The sequence below is a fragment of the Puma concolor genome, chromosome C2, assembly GCF_028749965.1.
Source record: "Puma concolor isolate L17-30 chromosome C2, mPumCon1.1.hap2, whole genome shotgun sequence".
Taxonomy (NCBI): Eukaryota; Metazoa; Chordata; class Mammalia; order Carnivora; family Felidae; genus Puma; species Puma concolor.
In genome coordinates, this window is record NC_141675.1 from 89,628,094 (window position 1) to 89,645,800 (window position 17,707).

Genomic DNA, 17,707 nt, shown 5'->3' on the forward strand with positions numbered 1-17,707 from the left:
CATCTTGACAATAAATTATATTAAAAAAAAATCAACAACATATTATACTTCCTCAAAGTTTTTATTTCAGGAGACATGTCCACAATTTTGTCCTGGATCTAATAGCTAAATACTTTGGTTTCTGTCTTTGATGAATGACACGGAACTGGAGAGCCTGCAGGATCTGTAGGACCTGCACTCAGCCAGTCTTTTTCTTTCAAAATATTTAACCTTCATGCCCCCTGCATGTTGGGCTGAAAGACTGTCAAAGTTGTGAATTGGTACTCACGCCAGGTCTCTGTCTCAGGGAAGCAGCTCCCTGGGTTTGGCTCTTCCTTGCTCTTTGTCATCCCCACTGGGAGCCTTACCTTGATGCTCCTTTTGAACATGTAGCCCGGGGTGAGGGATCCCTTCCTTAGCAGTTCACTGAAGATGACGATTTGCTCAAAGAGGAACACACGCCTCTCCTTGGTCCGGGACTGCATGCCCGCGTCCAGCTCAATCACATAGAACGTGTCCTGCTGCAGCAGCTTCCCCTGAGCAGTCAGGGTGCCCTGATGGAAGGAGGTGCTGGGGTGAAGGAAGTGAAAACCCAGCAGGGGGCCACAGCCCTCTGGGTCCACAGGACCTGCCCCACTGCGGACACAGACAACAGACCTGGCACTAAAAGCCCCAGGACTCTAGTAAGAGACTGAATTAAGACCCATCCATTCAGCTAGGGCAGATACAGAGCTCTGGGGGAAAAGGGAAAGAAACCACTAAGAAGCAGCTCTGAGAAAATGCCAGAAGGAAGAAAGGTAAAATTATTAGCTAAAACGATGTTCAGGAATTATCCTGGCTCTTCTTATTTTTTATTAAAAGGAGAGCAGAAAGTAGGGGACACCTGTAGCCTTTCTGCCCCTAGGGCTCTGAGAACTGTTGCCTTCCTGGCTCCCTCGCAGCATGGGCCAAGGACCTCGGCTACCCTTATGGCCACAAACCAACCTGTGGCCAAGGGAAGTGATACAGGCAGGACCACAGGTAATCTGAATTGGGCCGCTCTCCTCTCCATCTGTTATTTCAGGATGAAGTCTTAGAATTAGTCTAATTCTGAAGTCTTAGTCTCCTGCTACCGATCAACAGGTGAAGTTGGAGTACCATACACAGGTGCCCATGTTTTATAAGCTGATAGATATTTCTTTGGGTCCTGTGATCCTTCTTAAAATGCTTCCAGCTAGCAGGTCACTTGCCAGCCTAGGTAGTGGAGCCTATTTGGTTTGCCAGTTTCTAACCCGATTTTCAGAGACATCTTCACATCTTCAAAGGGAATATGGCCCAGCCCAGCAGGTCTTCAGGGATGCTATTGGAGACCCCTGCTTTCTCTACTGTTCTTCAGCAAGAACACGCCGACACCTGAGATAGCAGCCAGAGGGCCACCTCTGAACCATACTCTCTCAGGTGATGACTTTCATCCTTCAGTAAAAATGTGGGCCATTTGCTGCACATGATGCCTTATTCCAAACAGTACCCGGCACATGGGTCATTTTTCTTCCCTATTCCTGAGAAATGCCTGCCCTCTGCTTGGATTATGGCTCCTTATTGCCAAGGTTGGCAGCCAAACAGGCTTATCTCTCTCCTGGTCCAGAGTTAATATTAAGCCAGTGACCAGCTAGCCAGGAAAGCTCTAAAAGCTCTATTAATATTACATAAGAACCTGACCCATGAATGATAGCCCTGCTGATGCTGAAGGGAAAGCCAGAGGATTTAAAAGACAGAGAGTCTCTAAGTGGGGAGGCTAACTTCTCCCTGGTCTAAAGCCCTGGGCTTCAGAAAGGACGTAGGGACATTCATGGCCCTTCTTAATTAGCTGAAGGAATGCAAAGAAGATTCCTTGCAACTGGATGGAAAAAGGAGATGGTGGTGTTTGACTGAAAAGAGAAGGTAATTTTGCAGTCTGTGTATGGCCTTCTGTGGACATACACGTGTATGCACGACACAGCTCCTGTGGAGTCTAACTTGAGCCAACACAGTCAGATGCTCTTCCCCTGTTAGTGGTCAGCACCTCCAAAGACTCAGAGAAGGTCAAGCCAGACTCCTCCTCAGAAACACGGGGACATCAAGGCTTAAGACCAAAAGGGATTACTTGGTTTGTTCAGAATAGCCTCAGACCTAGCATAGCCCCAAGGGAAAAAGTGTAAAAGTTCATCCAGTGTGACTAGAGGAAAACCATGTAAGAACGCAGAGTAGATTTCTGCTGCAAACCCCTGCTTACTCTAACGCCACAGGTGTACCGTGGAGAATCAGGAATCTATGAAAAATAAACAGCAAAGAAAAACTCCACATAGTTCCTGGTCATAACAAAGCAGTGGCAGACAGGGACACCAGAAAGGCCTTGGAGGGCAAGGAGGACAAGAGAATTTGGCTCAAGAATATCATGAATCCAACTAATTAACCCAAACCTGAATGTAGCATCTCCTAAATTTACTTATAGACAAGTTTGCTGCTTTGCTTTTCTTTTCTTTTCTTTTCTTTTCTTTTCTTTTCTTTTCTTTTCTTTTCTTTTCTTTTCTTTTCTTTTCTTTTTTCTTTCCTTTCCTTTTCCTTTCTTTTCTTTTCTTTTCTATTTTAATTTAGCCAAGGAAAAAAAGCTTTTACTTTCTTATTATCTCAACTTCTAGGAACCCCTTTTCTCTAGAAAGTAATAAAGTCTTAGGTTTCAGGATTATCAGGAAACAGGATTAGAAGATCCCCACCTTTCTCTAAGTCATTCAACAATTATTAAATACCAGTCAATAATTGTGTCAGTTCCAATTTTATCACATTAATTCTCAGATTATATGTAGTTAGCATATGAGGTTTGGATATAAACTAACAGCAGCCACTTAGCAAGCTTAAAGTAGGAAAGTCAATTTTTTCTCCAAAGTTCACCTTTATTGGCTGAATTACTCCCCCTGTCCAATTCATATGTTGAAGTCCTAACCCCCCAGTATCTCAGAATGTGACCATATTGGGACATAAGGTCTTTACAGAGGGAATGAAGTTAAAGTGAGGTCATTATGGTAAGTGCTACTCGAACATCACTGGTATCCTTATAAAAAGGGAAGAGTTGGACACAGAAAAATGTGCAGAGGGAAGACAATGTGAAGACACAAGAAGAATGTCATGTGAACATGAAGACAGCAATCTACAACCCAAGGAGGGAGGCCTGGTCAGATCCATTTCTTACAACCTTCAGAAGGAACCACCGCTGCCTATCCTTGATCTCAGACTCCTAAGCTTCTGGAAAAATGAGACGATAAATTCTGTTGTTTAAGCCACCCAGTGGGACTTTGTTATAGCAGCCCTAGCAAACTAGTTCATTCACAGAAGCCAAAATTTTGGGGACTTCTAGCTGTTTCTCTTAAGACTTGGTTCTCTTCTTTAAAGAATAGAAATGTGAACATGATGTGTTAAAGCTTTAAATGTTCATTTAACTGAAAAGCCAGCCAATATGTGCATCTCTTTATTAGAAACATCCTCTCTAAGAAAAAAAATGTGTTCCAATTTTCCTCAGGTGTACTGCCATCCCATAGTTCTGTGCTCCCTCAAATTCCCAGCACTCACTCCTCAAGCAAGCAAGAAAGGAAAGAGGTTGCTGCCAGGTCCACAGTTACAAGGAACTTTGGGTCTTTCCAGCCCCATTGGAATTGTGACTCCAGCTTTGTGGACTGCTCTGTAACTTTCTCTCACTGCCCTATCACTACATATCCTAATTAGATAAATCTTCTGGGCCCGTGAGCCAGAGGGACCTGGAACAAAGGCACAGATGGTAAGTGGAGGCGGCAGCGGAGGCGGGCGCAGGGCTTCAAAGGGAAACTGCCTCACAGCCCAGGCTCCCGCTGTCCAGAAGAGAGAGGCTCGGAAGCATTCTTAAGGGCTCACCTCAAAGCCCTGCAGGCGTCCCAGATTCATCATGTCATTGCAGCGTTTTGGAACAAGGCACATTAACTCCACTGCTTTCTGTGGGAAAGAAAAACAGTGGCTCAGGAAGGGGATGAACACTCATGCAGGAAGCTTAAGGCAATTCCGTGCTGGAAGTCAGGGACCTCCTAGCGGCTCCTTCATTCTAGGAAAGGACACTGGTCCCTGCCACCCACTCCTAGAAAAGGGCAGGGGTTTCTGTTCTAGCTTGGGTGTTGGTCATCAGTATAGGGCTCCAAGTGAACCAGTGACCACCTGTGGGGGGCACGCTACCCAGTCTGCCTTTTCCTCCTGCCCACTTTCCTTTAGCAATTCTCTTTCCTTCTCATATTTTCTTTCTTCTTTGTTGCTTCTTGGCTGCCTAAGCAACAGCTTAGCCTGGTTTGCGAAACACTAGAGGTTTGAACCTAAAATAACATGCCAGAATGGTCTATAACCTCTCTGGCTTAAAATAATCCCCATGGCGACATTGTCTCAAAGGACTTCACTTAGGGAGTAATCCTTGGGGGTAGAAGAGGGAGTGAAAATGGGATATGTTATATTTTGAACTCCAAGAGTACCTGGATTCATGGATAAAACTGCACACTGAAACACTCAATCTCTGGGGCGCCTGCGTGGCTCAGTCGGTTAAGCATCCGACATCGGCTCAGGTCATGATCTCGCGGTCCGTGAGTTCGAGCCCCGCATCAGGCTCTGTGCTGACAGCTCAGAGCTTGGAGCCTGTTTCAAATTCTGTGTCTCCCTCTCTCTCTGACCCTCCCCCATTCACGCTGTCTCTCCCTGTCTCAAAAATAAATAAACGTTAAAAAAAATTAAAAAAAAAAAAAAAAAAAGAAACACTCAATGTCTGAAGGATGTCAGGGGACTCAAATACCCCCCTTTCTTATCCTATGTCACTAGAGCCACATAGAGAACAGGAGTGGGGTGAAACTCTGCTCTGTCCCAGGAAAGAATTCTTGGGTTCCAGAAAAAGACTCAATGTGTTCATTATTACTTGCCATTTCTCATCTTGTGGAGCACTTGTTTGCAAGGGGCTGTCACTGAGAGGAGTTAGCCTGGACCGCTGGTCCTCTAGAGCCAGCTCTTCCCCGTTAGAGACAGATATCCAACACTGGCTCCCAGAGCAGCCAGCGTTGTGAGCAGAAGACTCACCTCGATATCTGAACACTCCAAACCAGCCTTCTCGCTGTATCTCAGGAAGTCCTAGCAAGTGGGGGAAGCGGGGATGGGTGCGGGAGGGTGACATCAGTTAGGAAAACAGAGCACTATAAAAAAAAAACCCAGCATCATAAAACCTGTGATGATACCCAGGCTACTTTCCTCCCTAACAGACATGACAGTGCATTGTAGAAGCTGAGATATGAACTTATGAGTCATATTTGAAACAACAACATGGAGAAAAACCCCAAATACTCAGAGATTAAAAGTTATGGGGAAAAAGGAGGTGGGGAGGGAGGCAAGAAGGGAGAGGGAGACTGTGAGCAGGAAAGGGGGGGTGGGGAGTTATGTCCAGAAAGGCTGGGAGAAAGGAGAGCTCAACCTCTCTCTTCCCTTTACTTCATATTCTGTAAGACAAATGAAATTAAACCATTGTAAAAAGTAAAATATGATCAAATTGTAGGTATTACTCATCTAAGCTTTTGAGGGAGGGTCTTGCCTTTGCTTTTCTTTCTCCTTGTGGTTGCTCTATTTTTATGCTCTTACTATTTTTTTATTTTTTAAAAGTCCCAAGTCAGTGATGGTGACAAAGGAAGAAAGTGAATTGAAATAAAGACAGTGAACGAAAAACCAACCTTAAAGGCAGGAATGGCTTGCGTGCAATTTATTTGGAGGCGGAGCTGACACAAGAAACCAACAGGCAAGGTAAGAGCCCACAGATGCCCCCGCTAGTTCACGGGGAAAGTGTGGTGGAGACTGAGCCTCACGCTGACCTGCTCACTGGCTCAGAGCCGGAGAAGACCCTTCTCCGGCTCTGACCCGGGCTCACAGCTCTCTTACCTTGAGGAGCAACTGGTATTTTGTGATTCTCTGAATGGGCTTGATAAGGAAGTCACTAAGTGTCAGCCTTTGATTTATCTCCTGTTTCACCTCCTGGAACGCGAGGGAGATATGTTAGGGGAAAAAAGAGCCAAAGAACTGGGGTCCTGGGGATTAGGGTTCGAGGTGAGACAGACAGGACTTCGCTTTTGCCAATAAAGTTTTAGAATCCTCAACCCACGGGAGAGGTGGAGTTGCCCACACAACTGCCAATGTGTTATTAACAACACGCAGCACACATTGCCACACCATTCTGCACGTCTAGCACTTTCCCACCCTGTGTCCTCACCCCAGCCCTGGGGACAAACTGGGATGGGTATTCTGTTCTCTCTGCTGCTCCAGGGCCCACATCAGGAATGAAGGGCTTCTCCTGGGACATAGGCCTCATGGGCTGGGCCCTCAATGCAGATCTACAAACACTCAGCTGAGAGCTCTTTCCAAGGGACAGCCTTGCCTCTCCTCCAGCAAAATAAGCATTTCCAGGTTGGGGCAAAACAAACACTTTATGGTGCTTGACAGAACCTCTGGGAATGAGAGCAGAGAGCATGGGGTGACTTGGAGCATGGGGACAAGGAGGAGGGGCCACTGCACACAGTGTCCAGGGACTGGCAGGAAGTGTGTGGGCATGGTCTGAGCTGGGGTCACCGAAGGGGGACGGAGCTTCTGAAGCAGTGTCTGGCTGACAGTCATTCCACAGACAGAGGCTTCTGAGAGCTGTCCACACCCTGGGTGCCTCAGCTCCTCTGGAGGAAAGGTGGTCATCGGGAATCTAGCTAATCCGACGGCCCCGTCGAGCCAGCTCTCCTTGTCCTGAAGGGGTCGCGGCACTGGATGGGGGGGTCTGGGGATAGATAAGGCTGGCATTTATGAATGTGGCTGCCTTGGCCTGACTTTCTTCCCCCACCCGGCCCAGCAAAGCCCGAGCAGCTTACTTCAAAGTAAGCGTCGTACTCCGCGACGATGTACTCTGAGCGCGGCTTGTTCTGGCAGTACCACACGTAGATGTGCAGCTTCCGCTCCTGCAGAGGCAGGGAAGAAGGCACTCAGGCACCCTGCGCCTCGGGCTCCCAGGGTGCTGGTCTGCTCACCCCGAGAACTACAGACAGGCTCCACACTTTGGGGACACGCCAAGGCACTTAAATATCGACGGTGGGAGAGTACGTGCGCTAGGCAAGAGCCCATCTTTCAAATTGCCAAGGAGGTTACAAAAAAGGCAACAACTCAGAGAGGGACAAGAGGGAAGGCAAGTCAAGGAAGAGCAGGAGAGAGAAGGAATTTTCAGAGGCAAGCACAGGAGCAGGTGGGGGTTGGGGGGGTGGGGTGGGTAGGCGGAAGGGGTGGGCAGAGAGGGGGAAAGAAGAACTCACGTGTTTGATGAAGAGCTGTGCCAGCCTGTCTTGCTCCTGGATACATTTTTCCAGTTCAGCCAGGAAAAAACTAAAAGGAGGGAGGGGGTAAGGGAAGGAAGCCACGTCCTTCAGAACTGCATTATTTCTCGGTGAGGAGATAAACAACACCAGAGGCTCCCCAAACCCTACCCTACCCCTAAGGCCAGATGCAGGGGGAGGGTGGGAGGGTCCTGGATTCCTAGGATGTCCCCTGGTCCTCAGGACAACATAGCACTTACTCCTTATGCCAGTCGTAAATCTGGTGAATATTTCCAAACACGATTTTATCCTTTCCTCGCATGTCCTCAGGGACACCCTTTTCTTCTATTCTCTTCATGAAGCCCTGTAGGGCAGAGGCAGCGGTCAGCAGGGCGTTTTCAGGAGACAGCTTTCTTGACAAGCCCCATACCGCAGCCCCACGTAAGTGCCCACTCTCTGTGGTTTCTCAGTGTGCAGCCAGGACTTTACCCCGTGCAGAGTGACAGACACAACTCTGACGGAGCTCTGGGTTCCTTTTGTTGTCTCCAGCCCCTTAAGAGAAAGTCTTTCTCACCCAAGTATCTAAATGCTCCTAAAGTAAATCCCTGAGGAAAGAGAGCTGTTTTATATACTACCAAGTTGACTCCTAACTGTGGACTTGTCCAAGGTCTTGTCTTACGCGTGGACTTTTGCTTGTCCTCTCGGTAGCCAAAACATCCTTCTTAAAATCTAAGGAGACTCTAAGCCTCAAGCTCTCACTAGGAGTGTCCTGCTTAGTGCTCATGGGGACCAGTAGTTCTGAAGAATATATGTCCACATGGTTAAATGCCAAAGAAGAACTCTTAAGTTAGAAAGTTGGTCACCAAAAACAAGGTGAAAGGACTCAACTCTAACCAAGAGGCTCCCATAAATGCTGCAACATCTGGGACCCCCATCTCTCTCTGAATGTCTCATGATATTTCAAAGAGAAAAAGAAAAACACCCTACATGGTTCATTTGATCTATTATCATTTTTCGTTTAATTTCTGCAAATACCCAGAGAGAGTAAACAACACTAAGTTAAAAACATGTAACCTTCAAGTTACAAACCCTTCGGCCCAGGTAGGGTCCAAAATGCCCCGGGTTGGGTGACCGCAGACCCACCCCAAGCCACATACTCACCTCCACCACAATCCCCAGATCTTTGACATAGTCTTTTTCTGTCTGTACCAGCTCATTCAAGACAAACCTGAGCAGGAGATTAAGAACAATGAGGGCCCTCTTCACTGTGAAGCAAGAAACCTTCGCACAAAAGTTGACAGGAAAGTTACTTTGGCACCTTTATGAGAAGACCACCCCAAACCTCACACTTGGGAGCCCTTGGAAGGCGCTTACTGTTGCTCTCCCTGTGACAGGGTCCTGCTGAAGAGGGGAGGGCACCGAGCTGAGAGGGGCTTTCCCAGGTGGCACACAATAGCCAGAGGGACACCAATACTCAGGACTCCTCCTTTTCCTTCCCGTTCTTTTTAAAAATGTATTTATTTATTTTGAGGGGGGAGGGGCAGGGAGAGAGGGAGAGAGAGAATCCCAAGCAGGCTCTGCACTGTCAGCACAGAGCTCAACACAGGGCTCTATCCTACGAACAGGGAGATGGTGACCTGAGCTAAAATCAGGAGTCAGATGCTCAACTGACTGAACCATCCAGGTGCCACCCCCCCCCCTTTTTTTCTGTTCTTAATGGTCTTTCCTCCCTCACCTATAACTGAACAGTCGAGTTGACACAAGACAGGAGGAATAACAGGCACTTTGGCAAAACTGAGTTATGAAAGCTTTGTGGCTAAGGAATCAATGTGAGGCTTTTCTTCCTTTCTTTCAACTCCATTCTTTGCTTATCAAGAGGAGAAAGACATTTGCTTGATAAACAACCTTTGAGGCCTCAGAGATACCAATACCAAGTGAGGCTTCTGAGATACAGAAGTTACAATTACTCAGAGAGGTGTCCCTGGTAACTGGCCTGCAAAACCCCCAGTCAAGGCCAGAAAGATGGACTGCCGACACCTCATAATCACAACTTTCCATGCAGCAGCCTCCCCTCACCCACCAGATGGGGGGGTTAACCACTACAAGGACACTTGCTTTCGTGGTTTCTTTCTTGTTAATGATTTTTCTCCTCTTGGAGCATTTACTTTGTGCTAGTGCTTTATCTAGGTTTTCTCATGCTTATATCAAGGTAGGTACTATAAGCCCCATTTCATATGGATGAAAATTACTGAGGCCATATTACCCATGGTGACAAAGTCTGTACCAGAGTTGGGATTTGAACCTATTGTACCAGAGTCCAAAGACTCTGCTCTTTCATTGTCACCTGCTGCCTGGCAAACTATTCAGACTGGCTCTCTGGAGTCCCCAAGGCCTCAAAACCAAGCACTTCTCTTTCTGTCCAGAGAGTAAAGAGCTGGACATAAAACACTCAGGGCCATGTACTGGAGCAGGCTAGGTGCTGTGCAGCTTACTGGAGTCTGACTCGTCCTAGCGAAGTTTGAAAGAGTTTCACCTGGAGCCACACAACTGCATTTTGGGCCCAAATGGCAGAAGGGAAAAAGTTCTGGGATGTCCAGAGGGGACCCCCGGCATAAGGGTTATAACTGTTCTGAACCCAGGAAGCAATTCATCTGAAATTCTTGGTCTATACCACACAGAAAAGCCAACGAATCCCCAGGTCTGGGCCTCAGGGTGACAGGGAGAAAGCAAAAGGAACATGCGCTTCTTTATCAGCATGCCCAGTACTTCCAACCAGTTTCCTCTCTCTAACACACACAATCCACAATCATGCGTTATAGGCCACAGGAAGGAACCGGCAAGGCCAAATAAAAGCATTTAAATGTATCTTTAGCATGGCCCATGTTACTGCTTGGAAGAAAGTGGTAAAAGAAAACCCACAGGAAAGTGGGAGTCGGAATTTGGGGCTGGGAGGGCCCTCTGGAGATGAAGTCCAGCTCTCTGTCCCCAGGGGATATTTTTATCCTATGCTATCTGCTGACAGATTGAGGGCTGTCTTCGGCTTTCCAGCCTCGAGGGAAGGGAAGGGGACTGATTAAACTGGGTGCTGCTAGTGGACCTGGCATCACTTCCCTTGAAGGGCTGATGAAACACTTGGGGAGATAATGACACATTACCAGACAGTCTGAAGAGGTACATAAAAGATTTAAGTTACAGGCATCACAAGACCATGCATGATCAATTGCCAAAAAGACTGAACTGATAATCATGCAATCTTAGAAAATGTTCAGTTCTTATTAGTAAGGATTCTTTATGAGGTAAATGTTATCCTTTGGTCCAACAAAACTTCTACCAGCTACAGCTCAGACCTCCTTCTAACCTCTGTGTTTCACAATGGTGGGGAAGAGCTGGTCTTGCACAGAAAATCTCTTAGAGCCTTTGCACTGGCTGTTGCCTCAGCCAAGAACACTTTTCCTCCATGGCTAATGGCTAATTCCTTACCTCCTTTTGGTCTTCGTGCAAATGTCAGAACCATCTAAAAGTGCAGCATGGCCCCAACCATGTTCTGAATCTCCCTCACTACTTTTTCTTTTCCCAGCTTCTAATATATTAAATAATTTATTTTTATTCTGCTTATTGTATTATTTCTCCCTTTATGGTGCAAACTTGCCATGAGAGCAAGGACTTTTCTTTTGTTGTTATTGTTTATTTTATTCACTGATATATCCTATGCCTTAGTGCATAATAATAGGCATTCAACACCTATTTTTTTTAGTTTTTAATTTTAGAGGGGCTCAATCCCATGACCCTGGGATGGTGACCTGAGCCGAAATCAAGAGTCGGATGCTAAACCAACCAAGCCACCCAGGTGCCCTCAACACCTATTATGGAATGAATGGGTGACTAAAACTTCAGGACAATCAAGTCCACTCTCAGCCTTTTTTCTTCTCCTTTTGTTTTCATCTTTTCTCCATGGAGCTCCCATTTAACCCTTCAATGTCTGTATTGAGTCTCCATTCTCTGTACCTGCCTGCCCGACCCAGCCTCTAGCCTCACACAGCCTTCACAATTAGACACCTATATATCCTCTCTTTCATTGTGGCCATAAGTTACAGCAAGAGCAATGAGATACTCTCATAGTTGGATTTTCAGGATAGCTCAGGATGTGGAGAGCTGTAGATTCATGCAAGAGAATAAGAAGAGGGAGAAGAAATGGGTAAAGTGAGTTAAAGAGGCAACAGACTTTTGCCTGTTGGAGCAAAATCAGATAATATCACATCTGGAAGCAGGGCAATGGCTTCCATGACTGCTTGTGGGCCCTTCCAACTGAAGTGACGAGAGCAGTGACAGGCTTTGCCAAGGACCACCTGCTACCCCAAAGGTCTCCTCCCTGACCTGAGTTTTACTTTGGCTTGGGAAAGGACTGGAACATTGGCTCTAGCTCTCATCTATGTAAAAACAACCCTAGAAGTGAAAGAGAACCAGCTTTGTGCAAGTCCTAGGAAATTTCCATTTGCAGATGGTATTTTTCTATCTCTATTCCATTCTTGAGGTTCCCCTGAGTACCCATAAAGTTGAGGGGTAAATATGGAACGGAAGAGACACTTGCTCAGCTCCACTGTGAGGTGACAGCCCTGCTCTGAGGCCAGGCCTTGGCTATGACATTTCTACTTCAGTTTCCTAGGAAAGAAAGTTATAAATGTTCACTTGGCCTGTTTCCAGGCAACAGAAGGACCTGGCCTCGCTCACTTTTGCTAATCCTCATGTCTGTGACCAGGTTAAAGGGATGAGGAGTCTGAGGGAGAAAACAGACTAATTAACAACAGGGAGGGACCGGTTCTCTGTGCTTACTATCTCACACACAGCAGGCAATGTCCAAGACTCATGAAGCTCTGCTTCCAACATGGAGTCAAACCCTAAATAAGAAAACTAAAGTTTTGGAGGAACTGTGGTTTTGCATTCATGGTATCCGATATCTTCTTGATCAGCCCAAGTAATAGAAGATTGACTTCACATCAGGGTGGATAACTCAAACCTTGCATAATATATGGGTTTTTGTGAAATGGACTGCAATGTGAATTGTATTTGCGCCCCCCTCCCCCCAACTATTAAAAAAAGTGAAAAGATTCTCTTGGAGCTAAGTCCACAAATGGATGCAAAACTAAACCTTTAGAGAAGGAGTGGAGCTAGGCCCTGTCTGGCTGGCACAATGGCTCCCTTTGCCTATATACTATGTCCCTTCATTTTGAGAAATGTTTCCTCAGATGAAACTCTTCCAACTTTCTGCCATGGATTCTCTAGTATGGGAGCATAGTAATAGTCCCAGAGTTTCCTAAACTTTGTTGGTTTCCTTTTATCAGTATGTTTTAAATTTCTAACAGACCTTGGTTATAACCACACTTGGTCAGCCATAGCTGCTATCTCCCAGAAAACACCTCAGCCTAAAATTCTTAAAGTCGGTGCCACTACAGTGCCTTGTTCACAATGCTACACTGCACAGATCTAGGTCACCTTTACTTAGAATGAATGAGATCAATGGAAACATAGTGTAATTCTCCCCCAAATTTCTCCGACCTTAGCCCATTGTTCACCATACACATGTGCACCAGGATAGAATCTGGAGGAGTCACTTACATCCTGCCCCTCAGGGCCTTGGCTTTCTGTTCTTCTTCCAGGTTTCTAGGAGGTGTGGGTGGGGTCATTCCCTCATTCAGGCAGCCTACAGGGTCTTTCAGGCTTCCCCGGTATGAGCCTCCTTCTAGACTCTGGAAAGAGGAGAAAAATAGCCTTAGAGAACTGTACACTGAAAAGTCGTCTGGAAGCCCTCTTGTCCCCCTCCAGCCTAGCAGCAGCTGAGTTGGTCGGTCAGTGGCCAAGGCTGTGTTCACTGAATGTCAGTGAGGTACCAGGAGGCTAGGTACTCCCCTCTTCCAGCAGCAGACAGCCCAGAACTGCCGCCTTCTTGGGCAATCAGGAGGAACTTGGCGTCACGGGCTACCAATTTCCTGCCATAATGAAAATTGTCAAAAGTGACATCTCTGGGTAAGGGTGCCAGAAGTAATGCTAATCAGTTGTAGGACCATCAATTGATGGTCCTTATCCAATTGATAAGGAGAGGGTAGTCATAGGAGAGCTAGTTGGCTAAATCCACGTGTGTTAAATTAGCTACATTTTCCCCCCAAGAGCCAATGAGATGTAGACAAGAAGAGAGCAATAGATTTAGCCTTTCCTAAAAATATCTTTGCTAAGGTTATTTACCAAGGGTTTTCTTTCATTTATGAATCCCTTTAATTTCTTTTAATTAAGGTGCTGCAGGACTGAGAAACAAAGTAAAGGGATTACTACAGTTCTCTAGCAAGAGTTAAGGGCAAAGGATTCTAACCCCAGATCTCCTAGTCACTGGACGATCTTGAGTGAGACAGCTACAGATATCCCATGTATGCTTTAGTTTTTTTCAATTTTCAGATCAGATCTGTCCTTTCTACAGACTTCTACAGAATAGACAGAGATAAAAGTTGTAGATCTCTTGAAAAATTAAAAATGTTCACCCTCGTCCTTGGATGGAACTGTTAACAAGAAGGATACTCAAAAATGGGGCCGATCTTAGCATTTTTACAGGTGTCCTTGAAGAAAGATCACACAGTGACGCTTAGCATTTCATTATGGAAACTGGCAGAAGCAATGTGGATAAACAGTAAGACTGGAGATGAAGGTCAAGGTGAGCAACTCCAAAACAAATATGGGAGTCTAGTCCAAACTATCCATACAAGGGGCCTATTTACAACAGCCTCTGAGGCTCAAAGGGAAGGCTTCACTTTGGTAGTCTTTGAAAACATCAGCCCTAAGGTTAAAATCACAAAAATCAAAAAGTGTCCAAAAAGGTAGGAGAAACAAAAGGCTTCAGCATGGTCTTAAACAACCTGCACTTAGAGTATCTGTCCAAATTCTCTCAGCTGCTCTATTTCAATAGGCCAAAGAAAAGTAGGAGAAGTCCAGGGGAATGAAACAAAAAGCAAATGAGGTGCCCAATGGGCCAGTCATCATATGAGAACAGGTGGGGAATATTAAGACTTAAAGCCGAAAATTTTAAATATTTATTTTTATTTTTGAGAGAGAGAGAGCATATGTGTGAGCAGAAGAGGAGCAGAGAGAGAGAGGGAGAGAGAGAATCCCAAGCAGGCTCTGTGCTGTAAGTGCAGAGCCCGACGTGGGGCTCTATCTCATGAACCGTGAGATCATGACCTGAGCTGAAATCAAGAGTTGGACGCTTAACTGACTGAGCCACCCAGGTGCCCCTGAAGGTGCAAATTTTAAAGCTGAGAAGAGACGTCAACCTTCTTGCCCCTCACCCCACCCCAAAACCAACAAAGTGTACCAAGGGCCAAGCATGAATTTGTTAACAACAGTAGAAACCAGAATTAAGAAGATAGTGTCTTCAAGTTTGAGAGAGAGAGAGTTTCTTTTAACTTGATAAGTTATTTTACGGGACAAGTAATCAACCATGGAAGTTATCCCTAGAAGCAGCATAGGCTAAAAATACAGAAAGGTCAAGGAGAGTTTAGAAAAATTTATAGATTCAGGATCTGTAACCAGTTATTAAGGAAATGAGAATGTCTGGTGTTGAGGTCTGACAAACCAGTGGACAGGCAGGCTTTTTGAGACATGTGACATGTCTGCTGGTGCCATCACCAGAGACAGGCTCCCCAGGCAGATGGACCCAGCTGGTGATTGATCTGATTACATGCCTTTTACTTCCCCTCCTCCTTGGCCCATTGTCCTATTACAACCTTTGTTCTGCAGCCTGTTGGCTGGCAGGATGCTGACTGCAAGGCCCGGGGAGACAGGCTTACATCTCTGCCTGCAAGGTTCTCCTGTGCAACATCCCGCTTGGTGTGGGCCATTTTCAACCTTCTGGAATGAAGGACATCTGTGGAGTCCAAAGTGTCACACAGGGAAATATGTTCCATATCCTCCTGCCTGACCTGTTCTATGAGCAAAGAAGCCCAAATTATCTCTGGGGAAAGTCTCTCTGCGAGAGGGTGAGCAGAGCAGAGGCAGTGAGAAAGGAAGAGAGAAATAAAGGGTCTGGCCAAGCTGTAGTCTGGGTAATCTGCCTCAAATAATGGTGTTAGCTATCAGTGCTTATAATTCGAATACGATTCCCTCTGAGACCTGGCTACCTGTGCTACAGTGGGGATCCTGGGTCCCAGGCAAGGGCAGCTGGGGGCGACCTGCAAGTGCCTGTGCTGCTTCTGGTGGGAAGCAGGCACAGGTCTGATGAGTAGTGGGCTGTGTAGCCACAGGGAAGACTTCTGCCTTGTCTGGGGCTCAGCCCACAACAGTCTCAGGAGGCAAAGGAGAAAGTATACAAGGAAGAGAACAACAGAAGTTCCTCTAGCTGGTCCAAGGTCAGGGAACAGAAATGCAAATAGGATTCAAAGCAGTAGATTAAGAAGAGAGGAGAGCTGTCACCACAATAAAAATGAACACATTTCCTGTCTGCTGGATCGTGGATCACACACCCATAAAACCCCCCTCGTCTGGGCTCCTCTAAGCACCCTTTACACATCCCCTGCACAGCATTCATTACACAGAACTGCAATTGATCATTTGTTTGTACTCAAATAAATATTTATTGAACAGCTACTACATGCTGAATATTTGCCAAGCAACTGCAGAAATGAAAATGAGTAAGATTTGGCTTCCTACCTTACCTATCCTGGGTGCTGTTCTAGATGGAAAAGGTATCAAGGAGGATGAAAAGGGGGGTGGGCAGCTCTATGGTGGGGTGGAGAGGGAAGGGAAAGGCTTAATGGAAGAGGCAATGCTTGAAGTGAGTATTGAGAAATAAATACACTGATGGGAGAGCATCCCAGGTGGGAGAAGCACTCTGAGTAAAGGATCAAGCTGTGAACCTTCCCAGGGCAGCCTGGGAAGGTGGAAGCAGCCTGACACAGATGGGATATGGGGTATGAAAGGGCGAGATGTGGGGGCTGGTGGCAAGTGATTGTGTGTTGTGTGAGTTGGGATGAGTGAGTGCTAGGGAAGGAAGAGGTAAAGGGTGAGGTAGACAACCCTGGGGAAGTGCACAGGGATAAATCATATGTGTAAAGCCTTACGTGTAGCATTAATAAGTAGAGACTGTACTTTCTAAAATGAATGACAAGAGGGTTTTTAATTTTTTTTAAATGTTTATTCAAACAATTTTGAGAGAAGAGAGAGACAGAGTGTGAGCAGGGAGGGGCAGAGAGAGAGGGAGACAGAGGATCCCAAGCAAGCTCTGTGCTGACAGCACAGAGCCCAGTGCAGGACCGGAACCTAGGAACTGTGAAATCATGACCTAAGCCGAAGTCGCTCCAGGAAGATCACTCTTAATATTTCTAAGGGCTTTTCATCTCTTGGGAAAATGTCTCTGATATGACAGTAAGGCAAAAAAGGATTTGTCTGTATTCTGATTAATTACATTATTTTTCAAAGGGTCTAGGAGAAAATGTATCAATATTTAGCACTGAATATGTCTAGATGATAATTATCAGAGATATAATTTGTGTTTATATTCTTGTTATTATTCCAATTTTTCTTGAATAAGCATATTCTTATTCTATTAGTAAAAAAAAAAAAAAGAACTATTAAAAAGTTCTTTTAAAAAAAGAAAGAAAATCTGTCTGATAGTCATGTAGACAGATGTCATACTGAAATCAGGGAGAAAAATATTCTAATAGTCCAGGCAGGAGAGCATTGTGAGCACTAACCCTAGACTGTGAGTTTCATTATGGAAGATTCTATGCTTGATCTCAGAGCTGGCACACAGTAGGACTCCGAGAATTTATTGAATGTACTGTGGGACTCTTGGGGAGTGATCAAAGGTCATCTGATAAAACAGGAAAAGGGTGCTGGTCCAGCACCCGGCAGCACACCAACCTCTTATCAGCCCCACCGTTTTCTAAAAATTTGTATAACATTCTCTGGACAAAAAGTATTAGATCATAGTCATTTCCAGACAAATTAAGGGTGGGGGTGGGGAAGATAACTGTATAGGAGAAAAACTAAAGTCTGGACTTTTCAGGCAAATGACATTTCAGGTTTGTGACTGCCTTAAAATTTTTTTTGGTGGAAATTGAAACTTTTCCATCGAGGGATGCCAGAGGAACCCAGTTCCTGAAAACACACACCTCCACCATGGGTGTGATGCAGCCATTATTTCCTCTTCCCTGGGCTCTGAACTTGGCTAACTAGACTGCCACTGAGAAAGCAGGCTGATTCACCTAATAGAATGCAAAGCACACACACAGATGTGGCCTGGCCCTAGACATGTTTCTCGGCCCACATGGCTGGTCTCGGGAGGTGAATGCTATCAAAGTAGGAGAATCAGAGGGCAGGAAGTCTTGCGGAAGCAGGTAGACACA

General features: G+C 45.8%; 1 protein-coding gene across 21 annotated transcripts in view; it reads right to left on the reverse strand.

Moving 5' to 3' along the window:
• The window catches only part of KALRN (kalirin RhoGEF kinase), a 671,367-nt gene that overhangs the window by 49,878 nt on the left and 603,782 nt on the right, over nucleotides 1-17,707 (reverse strand). For all 21 annotated transcript variants that reach the window (XM_086675190.1, XM_086675188.1, XM_086675186.1 and 18 more), the window contains 9 exons: nucleotides 12,936-13,066; nucleotides 8,484-8,550; nucleotides 7,583-7,686; nucleotides 7,323-7,392; nucleotides 6,888-6,974; nucleotides 5,917-6,009; nucleotides 5,071-5,121; nucleotides 3,880-3,957; nucleotides 348-533 (listed from right to left, as the gene is read on the reverse strand). In XM_086675190.1, the coding sequence (XP_086531316.1) occupies nucleotides 348-533; nucleotides 3,880-3,957; nucleotides 5,071-5,121; nucleotides 5,917-6,009; nucleotides 6,888-6,974; nucleotides 7,323-7,392; nucleotides 7,583-7,686; nucleotides 8,484-8,550; nucleotides 12,936-13,066 (867 nt within the window). The remainder of the gene's footprint in view (nucleotides 1-347; nucleotides 534-3,879; nucleotides 3,958-5,070; nucleotides 5,122-5,916; nucleotides 6,010-6,887; nucleotides 6,975-7,322; nucleotides 7,393-7,582; nucleotides 7,687-8,483; nucleotides 8,551-12,935; nucleotides 13,067-17,707) is intronic.